Source organism: Trachemys scripta, chromosome 3, assembly GCF_013100865.1.
Source record: "Trachemys scripta elegans isolate TJP31775 chromosome 3, CAS_Tse_1.0, whole genome shotgun sequence".
NCBI lineage: Eukaryota > Metazoa > Chordata > Testudines > Emydidae > Trachemys > Trachemys scripta.
In genome coordinates this window covers 197,472,055-197,495,444 of record NC_048300.1, presented here as the reverse complement: position 1 = coordinate 197,495,444, position 23,390 = coordinate 197,472,055, and the positions used below count along the sequence as shown (strand labels likewise).

General features: G+C 53.3%; 1 protein-coding gene across 2 annotated transcripts in view; it reads left to right on the top strand.

Moving 5' to 3' along the window:
* Positions 1–23,390, top strand: part of ADCY3 (adenylate cyclase 3) — a 95,187-nt gene that overhangs the window by 55,264 nt on the left and 16,533 nt on the right. The window contains exons 3-9 of one of the 2 annotated variants that reach the window (XM_034766775.1): positions 12,545–12,675; positions 14,569–14,680; positions 17,076–17,203; positions 18,887–19,045; positions 21,628–21,790; positions 22,296–22,412; positions 22,899–23,041. In XM_034766775.1, coding sequence (XP_034622666.1) covers positions 12,545–12,675; positions 14,569–14,680; positions 17,076–17,203; positions 18,887–19,045; positions 21,628–21,790; positions 22,296–22,412; positions 22,899–23,041 — 953 coding nt within the window. Of the gene's footprint in view, positions 1–12,544; positions 12,676–14,568; positions 14,681–17,075; positions 17,204–18,886; positions 19,046–21,627; positions 21,791–22,292; positions 22,413–22,898; positions 23,042–23,390 lie in introns of both variants that reach the window. The other variant, XM_034766774.1, reaches the window with a different exon arrangement.

Here is a 23,390-nt window from a genome sequence, read left to right as displayed (position 1 = left end):
TCGTTTGTGTGGCGAATCCCCTTGTGTGCCCCAAGCAGGGGAAAGACTCTGTAAGCCACCCAAATCAGGAGCAGCGGAAGCGCCCTAAAAGTGGGGGGGGCCACCAGCACCTGAACTGTGGCCCTGCCCCCCCAACCTCCACCCTCGTGCTGCCCCTTCTCCCCAAGCCCCTCCCACACTGCCCCTCCCCCCAAGACCCCACCCCCACACTGCCTCTTCCCCCCAAGACCCTGCTCCCCACTCGCTCCTATCCGCCCCTCCCTCTGTCACTCGCCCTTATAACTGGTAAAAAGTGGGGGGGACCCTGGCCCAAGTTGTGGTCTGGTGGGGTCTCAAGGGGGTCTCCACCCATCGCACCACAAGAAGAACTTCTGCCACAAGAGGCTGGGATCATGTCGAGGCAACCCATGAGATTGTGATGCTTTTGAACCCCACCCCTAAGCCTGATTGAGACTCAGATCCCGAAGCCCAGCCTAATTCTGTCTAACTCAGAGGCCCCAAGCCCTCTGTTCACGGCTAATGATGATTGTTATTGCTTTTCAATGCTTTCAGCAACAAGTGGCGATCTGGAAAAAAAAACCCACAGTGTTATTTTCCTAAGCTCCACCCACAACATAAGCCTCGCCTACTCCTGACACCAAGATGACATGCCATTCACAGCAGCTGGTGCTGGTCTTTCTGTGAGCAGTCCCCTCCTTTCTTTGATTAGTGCTAAATAAGTTTTCAGTGTTGGCATTCAACCGGTCATCTTTAGGCTTCAGAGTTCACACACACTTGAAATGACATGGGGTAGTTCACACCTTGCCAAGTGATTGGTTCAGGCTGTCTGCAGACTCAGGCAGACATGGCTCTGGTGGGTCACATTTTGAAGGTTCTGGAGCACAATATGGCAGCCACCAAAAAAAAAAGAAAGAAAGCCAGCTTGCTGCTCACCATCCAGCAACCACTGCTTACTATCCAGAACTCCACCACATCCTCCAAGACAATGGGGAGTCAGATTGTAAACGTGTGCAAAGGAAGTTCTGGACAGTGCCTGTCCCAGGGAACTCAGATATTGGTTCCTCTCCAAACACTTGAGAGGGATTGGGATGTTCTCACCGTACACAGAAAGCTTTCTCTCCCCCACACCGGTTTGTGTGCAGAACCCTCCATTGTGCCTGTAAAACCGCTCATCGCTGGGAGGGGAAACCAGTTGGTTCCCATTGAGATTTCTCCGTTCGTATTTATTAGATTCCCCCCTGATCGTATCTTACTGCTTGCAACCCCACTGCAAAACGGTACAGACTGTTCAGCTCCAGGCAGTGAATGCAGCCTGCCTGGGGAAAGGACTGTGCTTGCATCACACAGCTCTTGAAAGCTTATTGCAAATGAGGGGCCCGATCCTGCAAAGGGGCAGAGCTTCCTTATTGGTGTGCGTTCTGCCCTTAGGCAGGTGACGTCCGAGGGAGTGCTGCCTGTTGGATTTGGCCCACTGAAGCCAATGGGAGTTGAGGGAGTTTTACTTAACACCAGGGGCCTCATGGTGGGAGCGCTTAGGGGGCAGCCCCACAGGACTGTCAGGCAGCAGAACGGCCACAGCACAGCTCAGCTACCCTCACCCGCTCTTCTGGATGCCCTCACCCCACTTCCCCGGCACTGGGCAGGGGAGTTCAGGCTCCAGGGCTTCCCTGCTGAGTCTGCCTCAAGGGTGCTAATTGTAGCATGGGTGATGTCGACACCCATCTTTCAGGAACTGGTTTGAGACCCACAATGCTCATTACACGTGGGCCATTTAAAAGCTAACAGATCAGTGGTTCTCAGCCAGGCCTGCAGGGTACGCAGAGCTCTTCCAGGGGGTTGTACATCAAATCATTTAGATATTTGCCCAGTTGTAAAACAGGCTACATAAAAGCACTAGCAAAGACAATACAAACTAAAATTTCACACAGGCAATGACTTGTCTATACTGCTCTATATACCAGTCACTGAAATGTAAGTACAATATTTATATTCCAATGGATTTATTTTTTCATTATATGGTACCATGAGGATGTATTTTTATGTCTGATTTTGTAAGCAAGCCATTTTTAAGTGAGGTCAAATGGGGTACGCGAGACAAATCAGACTCCTGAAAGGAGTACCGTCGTCTGGAAAGGTTGAGACACATTGAGAGACACTGAGATCGAGGAGGTCAGATTCTCAGCCGCTGGATGCAGCTGAAGGGGGATCCAAAGGATCCCTTTGCAGCCCCGAAACCCTCAGTCCTGAGGCTGGCTCCAGATCAGCCTGGTTCCTGGCATACATTAGAACAGCCTCGGGGCTGCTCTAATCTGCACCAGCTGCTAAGGCACTCAGGAGCCATTCTGGCAGCTGAGGACCCCCGTGACTAAGGGCTGCTATTCCCACACAGTGCAGGGAATTCCTCCACTGGCTTGAGGACAGCTTTGCATTAGAAGCCTAGCACAGAGCTGCCCTAGCGTACCCAAGGATCAGAATCAGTCAGTCACTGTCGATCTGACCTGGCTTTGAACCGGTGTCTTGGGGGTGAAAGTCCTGGTGGCTCATTGCCGGAGCCCACCTGCCTTGATTCAGCTTCCAGGATGAAGCAGGGATAGAGAGACAATCTATATCTTGTGCTGGGCCAGCGCCATTGGCAGTGCGTAACAAGTCATAGCTTTCTTCTTCCAGGCCTGGATCCCAGCTCTGTTATTCTAGCTAGCCAGGTGTGGTGGAGCAAAGGAGGGACTGTTGGATAGCAGAAGGAAGGCTCCCCGTGAATTCTTCTGGGAGATGGAGGGATGTTTGTTTCCCCTGTCTGGGTGTTTGCTGTTGCACGACATAGGAAGCCAGCAGGGGCAACTGGCAGTGGAGAAGTTTGTCATTTGCTGTCATGGAAACGGGTTGCCATAGTGACACAATTTGACATACAAGGCAAATTACAGGAAGCTAAAGGAAATGAACGGAGAGGGTTTGAAATGCACCAGGCGCTGCTCCTGTTATCACAGAGCGAAAAAACCCATCTGTCCCCACCAGATTGCACTCCCTTGCCTACAGCCCTGCCCCAAAGAGGGAGCGTGCCAGAGAATCGCAGATTGCTCCAAGCGGCTTTACAGCGCCGGTGTCATTTTGAGGATGTTGTGGCTCTTTTGGTGGGCCAGAAAGTTGGTGATAATCCAGGAGTCTGGGTTTAAAAAACCCCAACCCCTCCTCTGTTCATCCATCCAGCCTGAGCTGCCCACAATCACAGGCTCTCACTGGCAAGCCAGCTCACAGCCCCATTTCCAGACCTTTCCAAGCAAATCATTCTGCACCTGTGTTTGTGCCCCAAGATTTTCAGTCTCCTGCTTCCTGGTCATGCCCAAGTAGATGAACGTGGTGCTGGATGACATGGAGGGGTAGGCAGGGAGACACAATCCTGTTGACTGCAGGAGCACTAGCAGCCTCTGCAACTCCCCCTTCCTGGGAGACTTGGTTCATAGTTGTAGATTCCCTGGCTATGCCCCTGCCACACCCCAAAATGTCATTGAAAATGGGGAATCATCGCGCGGGTTTGAGTGAGGCCCTGCAGGGATCGGGTCTTGGCCCCAAGCTATTTAACGTTTTTATCAGTGGTCTGGAAGAAAACATAAAATAATCACAGATAAAGTTTGCAGACGACACAAAGATTAGGGGACTGGTACCTAGTGAAGAGGACGGGGTACTGACACAAAGAGATCTGGATTGCTACGTAAGCTGGACACCAGCAAACAACATGCCTTTTAATACAGAGAGATGTAAAGTCTAGGAACAAAGATTGTAGGCCAGACTTATACTATCCTGGGAAGCAGTGACTCTGAGAAAGATTTGGGGATCGTGGCAGATAATCAGCTGAGCATGCACTCCCGGTGGGACCCGGTGGCCAAAACTGCTAATTCAATCTTTAGATTCATAAACGGGCATCTTGAATAGAAGCAGAGAGGTTATATTACCTCTGAATTTGGCACTGGTGCGCCCGGTACTGGAATCCTATGTCCAGTTCTGGTGTCCATAATTCAAGCAGGGTGTTGATAAGTTGGAGAGGGTTCAGAGAAGAGCTGCGTGAATGATTAAAAGATTGGAAAACATGTCTCAGAGTGATAGACTCAAGGAGCTCAATCGATTTAGCTTCACAAAGAGAAGGTTAAGGGGTAACTTGATCCCAGTCTATAAGTACCCACAGAGAGAACAAATATATGATAATAAAGGGCTCTTCAGACTAGCAGACAAAGGTATAAGAAGATCCAATACTGGAAGTAGAAGCTAGACAAATTCAGACTAGAAGGCACACATAACAGTGGGGATAATTGACCAATGGAACAATTTACCAAGGGTTTTGGTGAATTCTCTATCACTGGCCATTTTAAAATCAGGACTGGATGTTTTTCTAAATGATATGCGCTAGTTCAAGTAGGAGTTATTTCGGGGAAGTTCTCTGTCCTCTATTATACAGGAGTTCAGATGAGATGATCACAATGGTCCCTTCTGGCCTATTAATGCCTGTATCTGTGTCCACCCTGCAGTGGGGTAAGAACCGCAGTGGGTTGTGGTGGGAGAGTTGTTTATTTAACCCTGTGCCACCTCTTCAGAGCTGGGAACCACCCCGTTCCCTTACCTTGTGACGCATGCCTTGGCTCAGTCTCAATATCTGGCTCTTCTGAATGAATTGGTGTCCTAGCAGAGGGATGGCAGTGGGCTCGGAAGTCAGATTGAAGCTGCCGTTCTAGATTAGACCATCGGTCCAGATAGTCCCGTATCCTGCCTCATGCACTGAGGCTGCTTCAGAGGAAACCCAATCCCGTCCTCTTCCCCCTACCCCCCATAATGCACCTGGCTAGTTGTGCAATGCTGTACATGGTGGGGAGGGGAAATTCCTTCCTGACCCCACCAATCCACCATCTTCCAGCCCGATGCATGAGATTGGATTGCCCTTTGAGTGCTCTCAGCTCTGCATAGCTGCAGATGTTATTAGTGGTAATAAAATTACCCAACTCCTTTTAAAAAAACCCAGCTCTCCAGCTGGTAAATTTTACTTCAAAGAACTCACAATTAACAGCCTCACTGCTGGTCTGTTTTTATAGATAACTAAATTATTTTTAGCCAGCTTTAGTTTCCAGGAAGAAATATATGTACAATAGCCATGCATGACATCATTGGACTATTTACTAGAATGTGCTGTAAATCAACACATAACATATCTTCATTAACTACGACTCAGCAATAGCACATGTACTGATTACACAAGGTGGGTCGTAAGAAGACCTGGAAGTAAAAGAACAGATTCACGAGGGTGATCCAAATGCCTTGCAGCTGTAGGGCTGCTTTGAGTCACCAGGGCGTACCACTACTTCGTGGCCCAGTGATCAGACATACATAATAACCATACTTCACGCGTTTGTAGTCGGGTTTATTCAAAGATCACCAAGTGTTTTGCAGCCATCCACCACTGTGGGGCAGCCCACTATGGAACATGGTGCAACAGTTTAGGACAGGAAGAGAAGAAGAAGATCAGGCTTGACTCTCCACTGCCTTGTGTCATCGCTCACGCCTAAGCAGAAGGAGTGTGAAGTCTGCGCAGTCCATGGTGGTTTGGTAGCTTTCGATGCTCACTTTACTCGGGTGTACATGTGCGTGCACAAAGGGCAAGGCAGTGGGGAATCAGGTCCACTGTCACCAACAGAAGCTGCTGGGGAGATTTTAGGGAGCCAGGACATGGTCCCCCTGTTGGACTTTGGCCAGGGCTAACACCCTTGTTCTTGCAAAAAGCTCCCTGACTTATTTAATGGCCACAGGTGGCTGGGACTTCAGGGTGACGGCTCACTCCAGGGAGCTGCAGCACGGTCTTATGGATGAATTGGTGTCCAAGCAGAGGGATGGCAGTGGCATAGGAAATCAGATAGAAGCTGCTGTTCTGGTCCAGCTAGTCCTGTATCCTGCCTCATGCACTGAGGATGCTTCAGAGGAAACCCAACCCCTTCCTCTTCCCCCTCCCCCATAATGCGCCTGGTTAGTTGTGCCATGCTGTACATGGGGGAAATTCCTTCCTGACCCCACCAGTCCACCATCTTCCACCATGATGCATGAGAATGGATTGCCCTTGGCGTGCGCTCAGCTCTGCATTATGTCTCTTCTTCACACAGCAAATGAAATATGAAGGAACCCCACAGGCTCAGAAGGGTCCAGGTAACTGTGATTACTAACTCTATCCAGCACACCAGGCCTAGCGACAGACACACATTGCTGCTCCGGCTGGTTTCTGAAACATAGAAGACAGTGAGGGTCACTAGAGGACTCACACACTATTTAAAGGGATACTACCCTGCACTACAGCCTCCTGACAGCACCCTGAGCCATTGGCTAGCACTGACTCGAGCGCCTGCTACTAAATCACCTTAACCACAGCATCACGGCACTTTGGTGTATCATAGATTCCAAGGTCAGAAGGGACCAGTTTGATCATCTAGTCTGACCTCCATTACAGCACAGGCCAGAGCCCTGCTCCAGAAATTTAAAAATTGTCAGCAATGGAGAATCCACCACGGCCCTTCATAAATTGTTCCAGTGGCTAATTACCCTCACTCTCAAAAATGGACGCCTTATTTCCAGTCTGAATGTGGCATAGCTTCAACTTCCAGCCATTGGATCGTGTGATGCCTTTCTCTGCTAGATTGAAGAGCCCAGTATGAAATATTTGTTCTGTATTTAGAGACTGTGATCAAGTCTTAACCTTCTCTTTGTTAAGCTAAATAGATGGAGCTCTTTGAGCCTGTCAAGGCAGGTTTTCTAATCCTTCAGTCACTCTCGTGGCTCTTCTCTGACCCCTCTCCAATTTATCAACATCTTTCTTGGCTGGTGGGCACCAGAACTGGACCCAGGATTTCAGCAGCAGTCACAACAATGCAAAATAACCTCTCTGCTCCTACTCGAGATCCCCCTGTTTATGCATCCCCGGATCACATTAGCTCTTTTGACCCCAGCGTCACCCTGGGAGTTCATGTTCAGCTTATCCACCAAGAGCCCTAAATCTTTTTCTGAGTCACTGCTTCCCAGGATAGAGTCCCCCATCAGGGAAGTCTTTGTTCCTAGATGGACACGTTTACATTTGGCTATATTAAAATACGCCTCCAATGTTGGGTCCTCTGAAAACTTTATCAGCGGAGATTTTATGTTTTCTTCCTGGTTGCTGATAAAAATGTTAAATAGCATAGGGACCCCACTAGAAACACACCCCTTCCATGAGAAATCCCTCTTTACAATGACATTTTGAGACCTAGCAATTAGCCAGCTTTTAATCCATTTAAACTTGAGAATTGGTGTGGCGCTCAGATGTCATGCGTTTGAGCAGGCCTTCCTCTTGTGACTGATTCCAGAGGTCATAACAACTGCTAATTCCAGGCTGTAGAATTATGCCTTTATCTCAAGCCGTGGGGCCTTGTACTTTTGATGCAGAAGGTTTTGGGTTCTATCCCTGTTGTTGACCAGCTGGGATGTATCAGCACATGCCTGGGTGACTGCAGCTTCCTAAACCTTCCATGCCGTGAAGTTTAGGTGCCTAGGAGTGAGTTTGATTATATCATATCTCATGCAACTGGAAGGGACCTTGAAAGGTCATCGAGTCCAGCCCCCTGCCTTCACTAGCAGGACCAAGTACTGATTTTTGCCCTAGATCCCTAAGTGGCCCCCTCAAGGATTGAACTCACAACCCTGGGTTTAGCAGGCCAATGCTCAAACCACTGAGCTATCCCTCCCCCACAGTTGTTTCAGGCCAGGGTTGTCTGTTAGGAATAAGTCTTTTGAGCAGATTCCAAGCGCTACGTGAAGGGCTGGACTCTCCTCTCGCACCCTGGTGTCATTCCATGGACTGCCCAGGTGCTGCTCCTCCCCCACATCACTGTGACTGCGATCAGCATCAGGCCCAGAGAGCGGCTGACCCAAGCGGCTGTGAGCTGTGAAGCTGGCAGCCTGCGAACCCTGCGGGAGCTCGCTCTGGGGCTGTTTGCCACGGCGTGTGGGCTCACGGGGAGTACGTCGCAGAGGATGCTGTGGGGTTAATTTGCTCATTCGCGGCTGCTGAGGTTTTAATGAGGATGATTTTCTCGGTGATTCAACAATCCAGATACAGTTAGGAAAGAACAGGGCGGTGCTAAGCTGGGCAGGACTCGTCCATGTTAGGGAAACAGCTGGCTTTGGCTATGGAGTCTGGGCTTTCATGCCTAGGACACAGGATCAAACCCCGCCCAAGGTAGTAGTGACCCAAATACCTTACCCTCAGTTGGCTGTAGAATGGGCTGGATATTCTTAATCTAATTTCTATTGCACATGTGTCTATAACACGCAAACCCCCATCACAACTGGCCCCCTTGGGAGCTAAGCAGAGAAGCCACTGATTGAATGAGTCTGGAGAATTAGCTCCCAATCCACCCCTAGAGGGGTCTCTCCAAGTCATGACAGAGGAGCCTTGACTCTGTCTTTGGGATTTGCACTGTGCCTATCAGTCTAGCACCTGGGCACCCCTCCTTTTGTCTAACCAGGTGCTATCGTGTGGCAGCAATAACTGCTCGGAGTATGTGGGTCACTGGGCTGAATGCAACACGTCACACAGCAAAATGTCAACCGGATTTGAAAATAGACTCGCTAATTCCAGCTCAAATTAGCGCCTTATGGCAAAAAACAAAACAAAAACTCCAGGAGAACCTTCCAAAACTGGATGCCAGGAGCTGCTTTCATGTATGTGGCCAGTCTGGTCCCTGATGTCTCCATGACGGAAATCTGCTAGCATAGTCACCTTATATTACGATTATTTGCAGCGTTCGAAGGTGAGCAAAGCACTTCTCAGGGCAGATACATTGCACAGGCTCCCTGCACACAAGAGCTCACAGTCTGATTTCACACATGACTTGGTCTAGAGTGGCTGTGTGGTTTAGTGGCTAGGCCACTAGACTGGGAACCAGGATATGTGGGTTCTGTTCCTGGCTTAGCCACTGATGTGGTATGAGGCAAATCCCTTCTTCTTCCACCTTTTGTCTCTTCAGACTGTAAGCTCTTGGGAGCAGGCCCTGTCTTTCACTAAGTGTTTGTACAGCACCTACCACAACAAAGCACTGATTTTGGAGTGCAAATAACAATACTAGGGACTGGAACCTTCTCCAGAGGAAAGCAATAGAAGCCCCATTACTGGAGACATTTAAAACTGGACTGGACAAAGGACCATAGGGAGAAGCTGTGCCGTTGCCCCTGCGAGATGGCCTGTTCCAGGAGAGACCAAATAGTGAGACAACCCTGGTTTCCGAGAATCTCTGACAGAAGTGAATCTGCCTGATCTGGATGCATCGCCTGTGCTGAGGACCTGAGCTGTCTATGTGTGGAGGCAGAGCTTTTAACCTCTGAACGCCCCATGGTGCCCTGCATTGAGGAGCTTCCCTGTGGACCAAGTGCCTGTCGAGATTGCTTTGGCCACTCAGAGTCAGGGGCTTGGCATCATCCTCAATAGTCAAGTACGCGTGTCCCGTGTGCTGGCTGTTCAGTCCCTGGTAGTACGTGGCAGAGGCTCCGAGGTCTTACGTGTTTTGGTCATGCTCCTGTTAGCTGTGCCTGGATTGGCCACGGTTGGTTCTGGGCAGTTCTCTGAATTTCCCGTCTGGTCCACTGCGGGGAGAAAGGGAGGGGCTGCTTTCCTGGGGGACACCAGGTAACTGCTCCCCTCTGTTTTGCATGGCGGTGCAGTTGGCTCTTGCCCATCCCTGAACCATCAGCTGGACTCAGAAACTTTCTGCTGGGTCCCACTGCTGCTGTGATGACCCTTTGAACGGAGCTCAGGCTGAGATGCTCCCCGATATCCTGTTGCGCTGTGGGGTGTCTGTTGCGGGTGAGATGGGTAGAGCTACTGGCATCAGCAGGCAGAGGTGCGGGTTGCAGAATGTGGCCAATATTCAGATGACGCAGCAAGCTATTCAATCCACCCATCCCTACTGGAGGGGCCATTGGTCTGATCGGTTGTAGCAGGCGTTTCCAGCATCTGTCAGTTTGGTTGGTTGACTGCGCACCCAGCGTTGTGCAGTTGGCCACGTTCATCCCAGGTGAGGATACATTTGGCTCGGTATTCAAAAGTCTCAAATACTTATACATATCCGGGGCCATTGTGCTAGGTTCCCTAATCAGAGACAGCCCTGGCCCTGAACAGCTTACAGTCTAATCAAAGAAAGCATGGGAGAAATGAAGTGTTATTATCCCCATTTTACAGGTGAGTCACTTAGGCACAGAGAGATAATGGGTCTGTCTACACTGCACATTACACCTAGGTTCTGACTCAGGCTTGAATCCAAGCCCTGCTTCCATCCACACACAAATCAATCTACCGTGGGTCAGTAAGCACTCAGCTCCTCGGCTCCTGCTAGGGGGATGGGTCAGATCCCAAGTCCTGCTCTGACTCAGGTCCAACTCTCTCCTCCTGCAGTGTGGACACAGCTCAAGCCGCAGACCCGAGTTAGAAGGTCTGTGTAGTGCAGTGTGGACACATTAGCAAGGCTATGAGACCCAGGTATACAATGCAGTGTGGATGCTCAAGCCCAGGGTAAATAATAATAAATTGAGATATCCTATCTCCTAGAACTGGAAGGGACCTTGAAAGGTCATCAAGTCCAGCCCCCTGCCTTCACTAGCAGGACCAAGTACTAATTTTGCCCCAGATCCCTAAGCAGCCCCCTCCAGGATTGATCTCACAACCCTGGATTTAGCAGGCCAATGCTCAAACCACTGAGCTATCCCTCCCCCCTAGGTAATCCCACGTCCACAAGCCAGGGTCCCAGTGTAGACATACCCTAAGTGACTCGACCGAGGTCACACCGTGAGTCGGTGTCAGAGCTCTGAGGCTAATGCCTTTGCCATGAAATCATCCTTCCTAATTTTAAGGCTTTAAATTAATCTGCAAGCTTTTGAGGCCGGAACTATCTTTTTATTCCACGTGTGTACAGTGGGGCCTTGATCCCTGACAGGTGCCTTTAGACACCACTGTAATATGATACCAGCAAAATATTAATAACAGCATTGTCGATGAGTCATAAAACGCCCCCATCCACCAACCACAAATCCCAAAGCAATCAATTCTTCATCAGATGACAGCTCCTCCCCCCCGCCAAAGTGCCAGATCTTTGTGTCTTGTAACCCATCCTGATGGAGGCTAAACCCATCTTCCTCTAGCCTGTGGCTTCCTCCATGGTTCAGTGATGGAAGTTCCTGTGTTTCTGTAGCCTGTGCCGAGGGTTAGGTTGGCTGGGAAGCTGTTCGTGACCGTGGTCCGTCCTATTTCCTCCCTCTTGCCTGCCAGAGATGGCTCCCTTAGTGGCGGAAATGTAAACCTGCCCAAATGTCTGGCACTCTGGAGTTCCAACCCCGGGGGGTGAGCACGAGTGGGATTCTGGCTTTGAAACTGCATCCGGTGTCCCTGTCGAGAGGCTGTTTATGCTCGCATTAGCCAGGGGCTGCACCCAAACCAGCACGCAGCTCGGGACATAACACACTGCCCCTTTGTCCAGCCTGGCGATGAACCTGGGCTAAAGAAGCTCGTGGCTTCAGTTCCTTTCCCCCTGTCTGCCAGGGCATGTCACAAACGGAGCCCCCCAAGCAAGACAGGATGGGGTTCCTGCTAGTCACCGCACCTCGTAATGTGGTACTTGGGGGTGAGATCATGAACCTCCAGTGCCTGAGCTGAAGGACGAAGTTTGTTGGGCTGGAGGCAATAGTGGACATATATGAACCAACTGCTAAAGGGGGACAGAGGGTGGGGGTTTGCCATTCACTGCAGCAGGAGCAAGTGAGGGGCGGGGGTCTCGCCAGACTAGCCGCTGAATCCGGACTCCGGGATTTGGCCTGCGGGTGCGGACGGGGGTAGTGTACAGTGTCAGTGTCATGAGGGGAAAGCAGCAGGGGCTGGACAGTGCGTGTGCTGCCTTGTGAAGGTGAGTTTTTATGCTGCTGTGTGGTAAGCGGTGGAGCCTGGGTTGTCTCCAGTTCCCCCAGACACACACTCTTCCCGCCGCCCTGCTCATTTTCACTGTGTCAGTGGGGTCTAGTCTCTAGTGAACAGAGCACTGCACTGGGGCTCAGGAGACCTTGGGTCTATTCCCATCTCTGCCACTGGCCTGTTGGCTCTCCTTGGGCAAGTCGCTTCTCTGTTCTGGGCCTCAGTTTCCCCATGTGTAAAATGGAGATAAGGATGTTGACCTCCTTTGTAAAGCACGTTGAGATCTGCTGCTGAAACGTGCTAGGGGGTATATTATTACTATGGGTCTTTATCACAGAAGCAGCCTGGCGCATCTGGCCCTTGCCACAAGCCACACTGCCCATCCCAGAGGTGCAGCTAGTCGCAACTGCTTGGGCTGGCCTCACCCGTGTGAGTGTGTGATGCCGGCCAATTGTGTAATTGAACCCTGGGGATTTCTGTTGTGGCTACGAGTCTAAATGAATCCGCTTGGCTGGCAGCCCTGTCCTGGCACCTGCTGATCTTGTGGGGCCCTGAGATCTGATTATCCTCTTCCTCTTCCCTCCACCTCAGGAACGGCTGATGCTTTCCATCCTGCCCAAGCACGTGGCAGATGAGATGCTAAAGGACATGAAGAAGGACCCGAGCCAGAAAGAGATGCAGCAGTTTAACACCATGTACATGTACCGCCATGAGAATGTCAGGTAAAGGACACGCCTTGCTCCATGGGTGGAGGGTTGATCTCCATGTGAGACATCACTTTTATCATGGTCACCTTGTCCACACTCAATTCAGTGATGAAAAATGCGCCCTGGAAGGAATACTATGAACGACCTATGTGCATTTCTGGGGGTTACATTAATTGTAACCACGCAGGGAAAAAAAATGGGCTTCATAAAGTCCAGGGCTCAGTGTCACAAAGCACACGAGATGTTGGGCTGCATAAAGAGTGGGATGAAGGATAAGACCGAGGCTATTTTAATGCCATTCTGTAAACCAGTGGGGTATGCTCCCCTGCTGCACTTCGTCCGGTTCTGGTCACCCCTCTGCCAAAGGAGGACAGAGCAGAAACAGAGGGAATTCAGAGATGGGCAACAAGAATAATTAGGGGCCTGAGCAGACGTCTGTATGAGGAGTGACGGGAAGGATTGGGGTGGTGTGATTGGGAGAGGAGAGGAGTAAGGAGGGATGTGACCGGGGTACGCTGAGGTTGCTGACTGCTCTCTCCAGCCCAAGAAGGATTGATATCATCACACACAGAGTCTGGATCAGGCCCTTTCTCTCAGTGGCACCAAGAATCTTCAGCAAAACCCCCAAATAAACAATTCAGCATAAACCCAACAGCTAAACCAGGTCCTTTTTCCTGGCCCGGCAGCTGTGCCAGAGTCTTACTCCTCCAGGCAGCCCTGCCCCAGTCCTCCTAGAGGCTATCTGCCTGGGAGTCCCCCCACTCCAGGGCCTGCCACCGGAACCAGCCTGCTGCCTGTAGCTCTCCCCCGTCCCTGAGCTCTGCCAGCTTTATGGGAATCCGGTGTTCATCAGGCAGTCACTGGGGCTCTGCCTCAGAACAGGACTGGCTGGCCCCAGGCTCCCTGGCCTTTAAAGGGGCAGCCCCCCCGTTACATACATGGAATAATGAATGGGGTAGAGGAGGTATACTGGGCACTCCGTCGTAATGCAAGAACAAAGGGGCATTCAATGAATTTGAAAGGCAACTGGTTTAAAGCTGATAAAGGAGCTGGCTGTCCTATGCAATGTATAATTAACCGGTGGAACTCACTGCCACAAGGTAGCGCCGAGAACACAAGCTTAGTAGGATTCCAAAAAAGACCAGACATTTGAGGACAATGAGAAAATTCACATTTGATAGGATGGGAAAAAAGTGTGTAAGCAGGTATATAAACCCTCATGCTTCAGGGCATGCACCAACTCCCAAGTGACAGGGGACAGGAAGAAACCCACCCCCGCCCCGAGGAGGTAATTCGTCTGAAGCAGCTGGTGCAGGGCAGTGTCAGAAAGAGTGTAATGGACTAGATGAACCTGGTCTGATCCAGTAGGGCAGTTCTTATGTTCCTGGGAAAGCCCCAGGATTCCTTGGCATGAGGGGAACGGGGTGGGATATTTCACTGTCAGAAAGCCGTGGAGAATAAATGGCAGGGAAAAAACCAACCCTGGACTGCCTCAAAACTATTAGGTCTTCAGCATCGCTGCTGCCTCTGATTCTGACTTTCTCCGCATTCCTCTGAGTGGCCCGTCATCCGTGTGGTGCTGCCATTGACCCAATTACACCAACCTGGCAAGTCTCCCCGTGGGCAGCTGGATGGCTTCAGGAGGAGCGGGGAGGTCTCTGCATTGTTCCTGAGTGGAGGCCGGCTCTGGGCGATAGTCCCATTGTCACCATTGGAACAATTTCCCAAGGTCGTGGTGGATTCTCCATCACTGGCAATTTGTAAACCAGGACTGGCTGTTTTTCTAACAGGTCTCTGGCCTGTGCTACACAGGGGCTCAGACTAGACGATCACTATGGTCTCCCTTCTGGCCTTGGAATCTGTGAAACCAACATATGTTTTCTGGCTTGTGTTCTCTTCTTTTCCCAGCATCCTCTTTGCTGACATAGTTGGCTTCACCCAGCTGTCGTCCTCCTGCAGCGCCCACGAGCTGGTGAAGCTGCTGAATGAGCTCTTCGCCCGCTTCGACAAGCTGGCCGCGGTACGTACGCCCACGCAGCGCCTGTCGGTCTGGACGCTCTGGTTCACAACCGGCTCCGGAGAGACTGGCAGGCTCAGTACACCGCAGCAAACGCAAGCCTCAGAGGAGGTCACAGCTTCTCTGCCACTGAGTCTCCCCTGGGCTCAGCAGGGTCTGGGAATGCTATGGTGGCAGAGCAAGCAGGCTTCGCTCCTTGCCCGCGGGAGGAGCCATGCTGGTGAACTCCAGAGGAGGTCACGTCTGCCCATCCCCGTGCAGAGTGAGGCTCACCAAGACGTGAGGCCTAGGCCTTTCACCTCCTGGTCACCTCAGGCTCCACCTGGCAGTGAGTGAACCTTGCTGCCACGCGATGGCTGTTAGCTGGGTTTGGCGGGTCTCGGCTGAGTTCCCCGTAGCCAGGGGTTCACACAGCAAAAGCTGCCACCACTCTGGACACCATCAATCTCCATGGCGGTGGCCTCTGTGTAAAGGCCAAGGCCTGTATGAGCCTTGGAGACCGAACTCCCCTCTGACTCCTCCAGGGCAAGTGGGAGGCCTGCTGAGTGGAGGGACACCGCGGCTGCCTGGGCGTTGTTGGTTTGGGGGCCCCTGGGCTGTCACTGAAGCCCTGAGACCAAGGAAAGGTTCAGCCTGTGGAGGACTAGCCCCGAAGTGAGCGTAAGGAGCAGCCCTGCCCTGCCGGCACAGGGAGAAGTGCCCTCCCCGGGGTGCCTGACACCCACAGGCCTCACCCTCAGTAACGCCACACAGACTGCAAAAAGGGGCCTTAAAGTGGGTGCACAAGGCTCCCCCGCCGGTGCAGAGCTGGCGTAAGGGCTTCTCACCGGCCCTGCTCCCAGCAGATCAGGGCTGTGTCTCGAGTGCAGTGTACCAGGGCTGTTCGCTGTTCCCTAGAGGCCAGGGAAGCAGACTGCCCGGAGGCTGCTCTAAGTTACACTGGGGGCTGGGCAGGGCCCTTCACGGCCGCAGAATACACGGAGTGCAGAGGTGGCTAAAAGTGACCTTAGCCCCTCCATCCTCTCCCCCCCCCCCCGAGTGTAACTGAGAATCTAGCCCTGCAGTCAGCAGCACTGAGTTGCTGGGAAAACTGCCCACTACCCTTATCCTTGGGGGAGGGAGAGGAATGGAAAATGAGTTTATTTCTGCATGCCCTGGGGATGAGAGTCCTTGGACTCAGGTCAAACCCTGCGCCTGCTGCTGCTGCATGGGAAAGCGCTGTGGGTGCAAAGCAGGTCAAGCAGCACAGTGGGAAGGGGAGATGGGGAAAGCCATGTTAACCATAAAGGGAGAGACATTTTCATTTCATTTCAACCTAGCCTAAACTCTGAGTCAGTTACCGGGAAGGGGAGCGGAAGGGGGAACAGGAGAGAGACAGAGGAGGAGGGAGAGTTGGCAAGGTCAGTAACAAAGGAATGCGGAGGGAGGAGAGTGGCACTGAAAGAAGCAGTGGAAGGGGAATAGGGGAGAGGAAAACCAGAGACCCAATTTCACCCTTGTGAATCCAGACTGGCACTTGCCTTTACACTGGGGTAACTGGGAGCTGAAGTTTGCCTGCGTATGTGCTGCGTGTTGCCCGGAGCACCACAGATGGTTAGCCCAGCCCCTGCCACAGGGAGCACAGGGAATTCATAACATACTAAAGCCAGTCACCATAACCTCACGATGAGCTGAATCAAGTCGGAGCAGTGCAGCCTGGGGGCAGGTCTGCCCCCAGCCCCGGTGCATAGCGCAGCTGGGGGCAGGTCAGTGCCTTTCCCAAACGGTAGAGAAGGCCAAGTCACGACCAGCGTTGCCGACGAGGTAGGATATCAGCATTGCCAACCCCGATTGTTCAAAAATCCTGAGTCTGGCTCACCAGAAATCACGCGATTGGCTTTAAACTCATGAGATGGTGTAAAAATAAGAGATTTGGCGTTCTTTTTATTTGCCTTCTGCTTTTTGAGCCTTTAGGGTGCCCTGGGGTCAGATTTTGAAGCCACGAGGGCTAGAAACTTACTTTTTCTGTAAGAATGAAGGCTGAAATCATCCCACATCCACCTGACTCCAGGAGCTGGGGCTTTAAAGAAAACAATAATTATTATGAGACTCCTGACAAAATTATGAGAGTCAGCAGCACTGGGATATTCACAGAGCAGCGCTGGACTGCTGGGTGGAGAGGGTGGGGCTGAGGTGTTTCCTTCAGAGTGGAGATGGAAGGATTTGGGTATACATGAGCAGAGAGACCCCAGCTCCAGGGGCAGCGTGGAAGGAGGTGCAGAGAGGGGAGGTGGTGGGGGTGGCAGACACAAGGGCTGGCAGAGCATAGAAGGTGGTAATGCAGAGATGTAGGTAGGAGCCTCTCTCCCAGCCATTACCATGTGGAGATCACATGTTGTGCTTCCCCCTGCTCTCTCAGAAACACCACCAGCTGCGCATCAAGATCCTCGGAGACTGCTATTACTGTATCTGTGGGCTGCCGGATTACCGCGAGGACCACGCCGTCTGCTCCATCATGATGGGACTGGCCATGGTGGAAGCCATATCGTAAGTGCCGCTCCCTTCGTCCCTTACTCTTCATTCTCGGGATAGATAAGCACTTCTCCAGCCCCGTCGCTTCGCCGTAAATAATCAGCACTCACGGGGCTCCTTTAGCCTGTTCTGCGTCATGACTTGGGGTCCACCCCTCATGCCCGTCTTCCCTCCCCGTGGCCAGTGCTGTCTGTTATCGTTGCTCAGGGCCAATGGCAGCTTTGTCCCGTTGTGACTTTGGGAGCGCGCGCTTCTGTGTGTTTAGATGTGCAGCCTTCATTTTGCGCTAACAAAGTTTGCTACGTGTGATTTCCCCGTTGTGTTTTTTAAAGGATTGAAGAAGGGGTGGGGGAACAAGACTAAAATTAAAAAAAGTCCTCTTGCTTTTGAAGCTGTTTCCACAGCCACGAGGGCTAGAAACTTACTTTTTCTGTAAGAATGAAGGCTGAAATCATCCCACATCCACCTGACTCCGGGAGCTGGGGCTTTAAAGAAAACAATAATTATTATGAGACTCCTGACAAAATCATGAGAGTATTGTGGGGTTGTACAAGTGTGCAGCACCATAGGGTTTGAATTTGAGTGTGCACATACACATGAAAACTAGCTGTAGCATATACAGAGCTGCGGTAAGTTCGAGATGAGATTTTTAGGGGAAGAGATGGGATTTTCAAAGGCGCCTAGAAGATTTTAGGTGGCCAAACCCTTTGAAAATCCCAGCTTAGGTACTTCAGGACTCCCTAACCAGTGATTAGGGCGCTAGCCTTAGTGTTGGAAGATTTGAGTGCAAGTCGCTGCTCTGCCACAGCTGCCCTGTATGACCTTGGGCAAGTCACTTACCCGTTCTGTGCCTCAGTTTCCCATCTGTGCAATGGGGTTCTTAGCCCGGCCTTGCCTTACAAGAGTATCAGGAGGATAAATACACTGAAAATTGCTAAGTGCTCAGACAGGATGGGGCCAGATATATACCTAATATGGGAAAAGTGGTATTTTTACCCCTGTCCTATAACTTAAAAACATCTGAAGAGATTTTTTTTCCCCAAAATTCACCTTTGAGCTGAGAGTAGGGATTGAAAATTTCAGCCAAAAGAAAGATTTATTGAAAGCTTTGAACAAGGGTTAATTGTGGGAGTTATAATGAAAGCTGGTTTGCAACTTCAGCTGTAGGAATGAGGCTCCCTGGGGGCACGTTGCCTAATGGTTAGAGCAGAGGTCTACACATCAGGAGTGCTGGGTTCTGGTCCGGACTCTCCTGCTAACTCACTGCATGACCTTGGGGGAGTGCCTATCTGTAAAATGGGATTAATGACAAGTAACATGTTCGAAGGCATCTGAAGTGACGTGGGACGTTCCTTTGACGTTCAAGACACATGGGTGTTTTTGACCAGGTTGCCTGATACCCACCACCCGAGGAAGGTGGGTTGTGAGGGTTAGTTCATTGGTGACTTTACACCAGAGGAAGATCTGGCCCCTGGCGTGTCTGCACATGAATGTGTCAGCAGGGGCCAGACTCCACTAGACCAGCCTCAATCCTCGTGTCTTCGGTGGGGCATCTCCCGATTGGATCTGTCCCAGTATCTCTGAATGCTGCCGAATGCCCTGCCAGGGTATGGGGGTGAGGCTCAGCTGGGGGACTTACCTGCTGAGACATGGATCCAGCGACCTCTCTGTGTGACCCCTGCTCTCCCTCTCCCAAAGCTACGTGCGAGAGAAGACCAAAACGGACGTGGACATGCGGGTGGGGGTCCACAGCGGCACGGTGCTGGGTGGCGTGCTGGGCCAGAAGCGCTGGCAGTACGACGTGTGGTCCACAGATGTCACGGTGGCTAACAAGATGGAGGCCGGCGGCATCCCAGGGTGAGTATCTCCAGGTGGACGGACAGCCCAGGCTGAGCCTCGGCAGGGCGGAGGGGAAGCCTGCAATGGCTAGACAGCAACAGGGCCGAAGGAGTGTCGGTCCATCTCCGTCCCCTAGCCCTGACATTCACCTTAAACCTGGCCTGTGTCTCCACTGCTCCAGCCCTGTGACGTGGCTTGTTTTGGGGTCCCTCTGGCTAACCTCGGTGATATCAGTGCCGGTGCTCACCCAGTGCTTCACCGCGTGAGGGCAAGAGCATGAGACCCCATAAGTAAGGCTATGTTTTAGTCATGGGTATTTTTAGTAAAAGTCATGGACAGGTCACAGGCAGTAAACAAAAATTCACAGCCCGTGACCTGTCTATGACTTGTATTATATACCCCTAACTAAAACGTAGGCCGGAGGAGGTGGGTGCTCTAAGGGGGCAGTCCACGGGTGCTGGGGGGGGGGGGGGGGGGGTCCCGGCCCCCCCCCCCGGGGGGGGGGGGGGGGGGGGAGGGTTGGCGGGGCTGGCAGGCTCCCTACCCGATTCCGACCAGCATGTCCCTGCAGCTCCTAGGGGGAGGGGCTCCGCGCGCTGCTCCTGCCACAAGTGCTGGCTCTGCAGCTCCCATTGGCTGGGAACTGAGGAGCCCCGTGGCCCCTCTGCCTAGGAGCTGCAGGGACATGCCAGTGGGAGCCGATTAGCCCACCCCCCCCAGGTAAACACCGCCCTGCACCCCAAACCCCTGCCCCCTCCCACACACCCACACTGCTGCTGCTGCGGAAGTCACAGAGGTCACGGGAAGTCACAGAATCCGTGACTTCAGTGACCTCCGTGACAGACACGCAGCCTTACCCATAAGAGCACCGTCTGTCTCAGACTCACTGCATTCCCCTCCCGTCGGTCTTTGTTAGTAACAGCACCTAACTCTGTGCAGGACTTGGCCCTGCCTCCATTCAACTCCATTGGCTGCACTGGGAGCAGGATCCTGGCCAAAAAGAGCAGAATCCCGTCCTGTCAGCTCCCTGCAAGCAGGAGCTGTGTCTAGGATCCGGCCAGGACTTGCCCTCTTGGGTCCCACGCAGTCCCATCTGGCACCCAGTGCAGGATTGGTCCCCAGGGCAGATGAGTAGGGTTTTGTGCAGTCAAGTTTTACATGTCCCAGGTGACGTTCTTCTCCCTTCTTGGTGTGATCTGAGGGAGGGGCCAGGAGCTGGCAGAGACAGAAAGGTGGAACCCATCAAGAGGGCAGGCTGGGGGGAGCGGGACACCTTCCAGAAATCCCAGCCTGCCTTGTCCCCAGCAGCCAGAAGTGGCCGTAATAACCTAGCCAGGCTCCTATGTGGTAAACATCCCAGGGCCACATTTGGAGCCAGCTGAAGTCAGTGGGCTTAAATTCTGATAAGAGTATTTCCCAGAGCCCCCCAACATGCTATAAAATCCCCAGAGGGGTGGGAAATATTTACCGGAGCTCCGCTCCAGCCAGCTCTGACGGAATTCATGCCCTGGGAGTCACTCGTGCTGCGTTTGTTACAAGGGCGGTCCCTGTGGGCTGGGGGGCATGGGGGTGCCCCATGGTAATTGGCAGGGCCTGGAGGAGCGGGGAGGTCTCCGGAAGGACGGTGACTCTGGTTTGGAAGTATTTCCTCTGTGGCCGGGTGCCCTGCAGGCCTAGCTAAATACAAATACAGCACAGCACACCCGGTCTTGTCACCGCTAAGAAATTACAGCCATGGGGCAAGGAGCAGCCAAGTGCAGCCGGCTGGAAAGCCACGAGGGTAACAAATCTGCTTTCTCCGGCCGGGGTCAGCAGCAGCGCCCTGGATCTGCCTGGGCGGAGGTGCCAGGATTGATTATTAATAACAAGAATAGCCATTTAGAAGGAGCGACCGCTCTGAGGCGCTGGGAAATCGTCGGAGACAGCCAGACGCCTTGGAAGGGACTCTGAGCAAATCTCAGCTTGGAACACCCCCCCACGCGGGCTCCAGATTTGGATTCCCCACCTGGTGGCTGGAGCCAAATGGGGCCTCGTCGCAAATAACCGGGGAGGGTCCCGTGTAGTGGATGTCAGGCGCAGGGATGGGTGAGCTGATGGCGCCCCGTGGGCAAGGCGGGAGGTGTTCCACGCCCTGGCTCCCGCTGGCTGGCTGATTGCACCCCACCCATCCCGGCCAGGAGTTGGAAATGGCTTGTCAGCAGGCAGAGTGCCGTCTCCTTAGCAGGCCAGGCTGTTGTGAGTACACCAGCCCCTTGTTCCCGCCCCACTGCTGGGCTCCCAGTCTGCTTCTGCTGCCCCAGCCGCCCACGGGTCAGGTCCCAGCTGCATCTGCCGTTGTGCTTCTGCCCATCCCCCACCGAGACATGGGCCTTTGCTTTTGCTCAATCCATTCCCACCTTCCCCATGGAAACCAATCGCTGCTGGGACCCAGGGTTCTCAGTCCTGCCTCCTTCCCCAGGGGATGAAGAGGGTGAGGGGCTTTGTGTGGATCCCTCAATACCTTCGCAAAATATCCTCCCCAAAACCTGCCGAGTTCTGCCCGGGGCTGGCACGAAGGCAGCAGGGGCCTGACTGATGGCTTCTTCCCACCTGGCCCACAGGCGTGTACACATCTCCCAGAGCACCATGGACTGCTTGAAAGGGGAGTTCGAGGTGGAGCCCGGTGAGGGGGGGACAAGGTGCGAGTACCTGAAGGAGAAGGGGATCGTCACGTACCTCATCGTGGTGCCCAAGCAGCCCCTCAAGAATGGGATCAACGGAGTGGTGAGTGACCTTCCTCCTCCTCCAGCTCCTTTCATCTCCCCCGTTGCCGCCCCCTGTTCCGTGGCGTGCCCTGGGCTCCGTTCTCCGCCTTGCGAAGGCCTGTCTCCGTTTCTGCCCTTCTCACACATGCCAAGAGGTGTGAACGCTTGGCCCCATCCTCCTCTCTCCTGGCTCCCCATTCCTGTGAGCCTCTGATTCTAAAACCGTCAGCGCTCCTGTCCCTTTCCTAAAGGGACAGAATCCGTCTCTGCCGTCCGTAACTTCCACTGCTCCTTAATAACCACCCTACGTCTTCCTCTGCTCCAGTCACTCTCTTCCCTCCAAGACACCCCCTCTTTCCCATATTGGAAGCCTTGTGGGTGAATTTCACCCCATACAGTGGGACCAGCATGAGGCCTAGGCAGCATGGCCAGGAAACAGAATGCCGCATCCCGAGTCGTTCCCCCTTCTTACGGCCCTCGGTCCTGGTGGCTGAATTCCCACCTGCTCCTCTGTGTTCTAGAAGCTGTCCCTGACGTCCTCCCATGGGAACTCCCCGCTGCTGATCAACACCAAGGAGTGTAACGGCAGCATCAACACCACCTGCACCACGCCCGACGAGGCCGAGGAGCTGGACACCAGGGTGAGAGCCGCCCTGGGGAGAGGGGAGGCTGGGGAGGGGCATTGGCACCCAGCAGCAGCAGGGGAGCATGGGGCGACCCCGGGCATTTAGAGCCGCAGCAGGCTCGAGAGTGAGCACACAGGGGGGTATTTGTTACCCCTGGGGTTTGCTCACCCTGTCGAATTCCGACACAAGGAGAAGGGCGACAAGTACTTGGGCCTTGTACTTCTCTGCCGGGATATGAATGGACCTGGCCACAGTGACCCTCGCCCGTATGGGGGAGGGGTGGGGTATTACTAAGATTGAGGGGCCAGGTCCTCAGCTGGTGGAAATGGGCTGCCTGGAAGTCGGTGGAGCGAGGCCCGTTTACACCTGCTGGGGATCCGGCCCAGGCTGGCCAGCGGCATTCAAGAGGAGACGGCCTGTTTCTCAGGGTGCACTTCTGGTTTTGTCAGCCAGTAACCCCAGGGGTTTGCCTTGGTCTGACTCTCACCTCCCCCTGGCCAGGTGGTGAACCCCTCCTTCCCCAACCCCCGGCGGCGGCTGCGCCTGCGCGACCTGGCCGAGAGAGTCGTCGACGCCTCGCAGAACGAGCAGGAGCTCAACAACCTGCTCAACGAAGCCCTGCTGGAGAGGGAGTCTGTGCAGGCGTGAGTGGCCCCAGCCCCTCCATGTCACGGGGGCTCCCCAGTGCAGCCCGGCTACAGGGACCAGCCCCAGCCCCTCCATGTCACGGGGGCTCCCCAGTGCAGCCCGGCTACAGGGACCAGCCCCCCCACAGATCACGGGGGCTCCCCAGTGCAGCCCTGCTACAGGGACCAGCCCCAGCCCCTCCATGTCACGGGGGCTCCCCAGTGCAGCCCGGCTACAGGGACCAGCCCCAGCCCCTCCATGTCACGGGGGCTCCCCAGTGCAGCCCGGCTACAGGGACCAGCCCCCCCACAGATCACGGGGGCTCCCCAGTGCAGCCCTGCTACAGGGACCAGCCCCAGCCCCTCC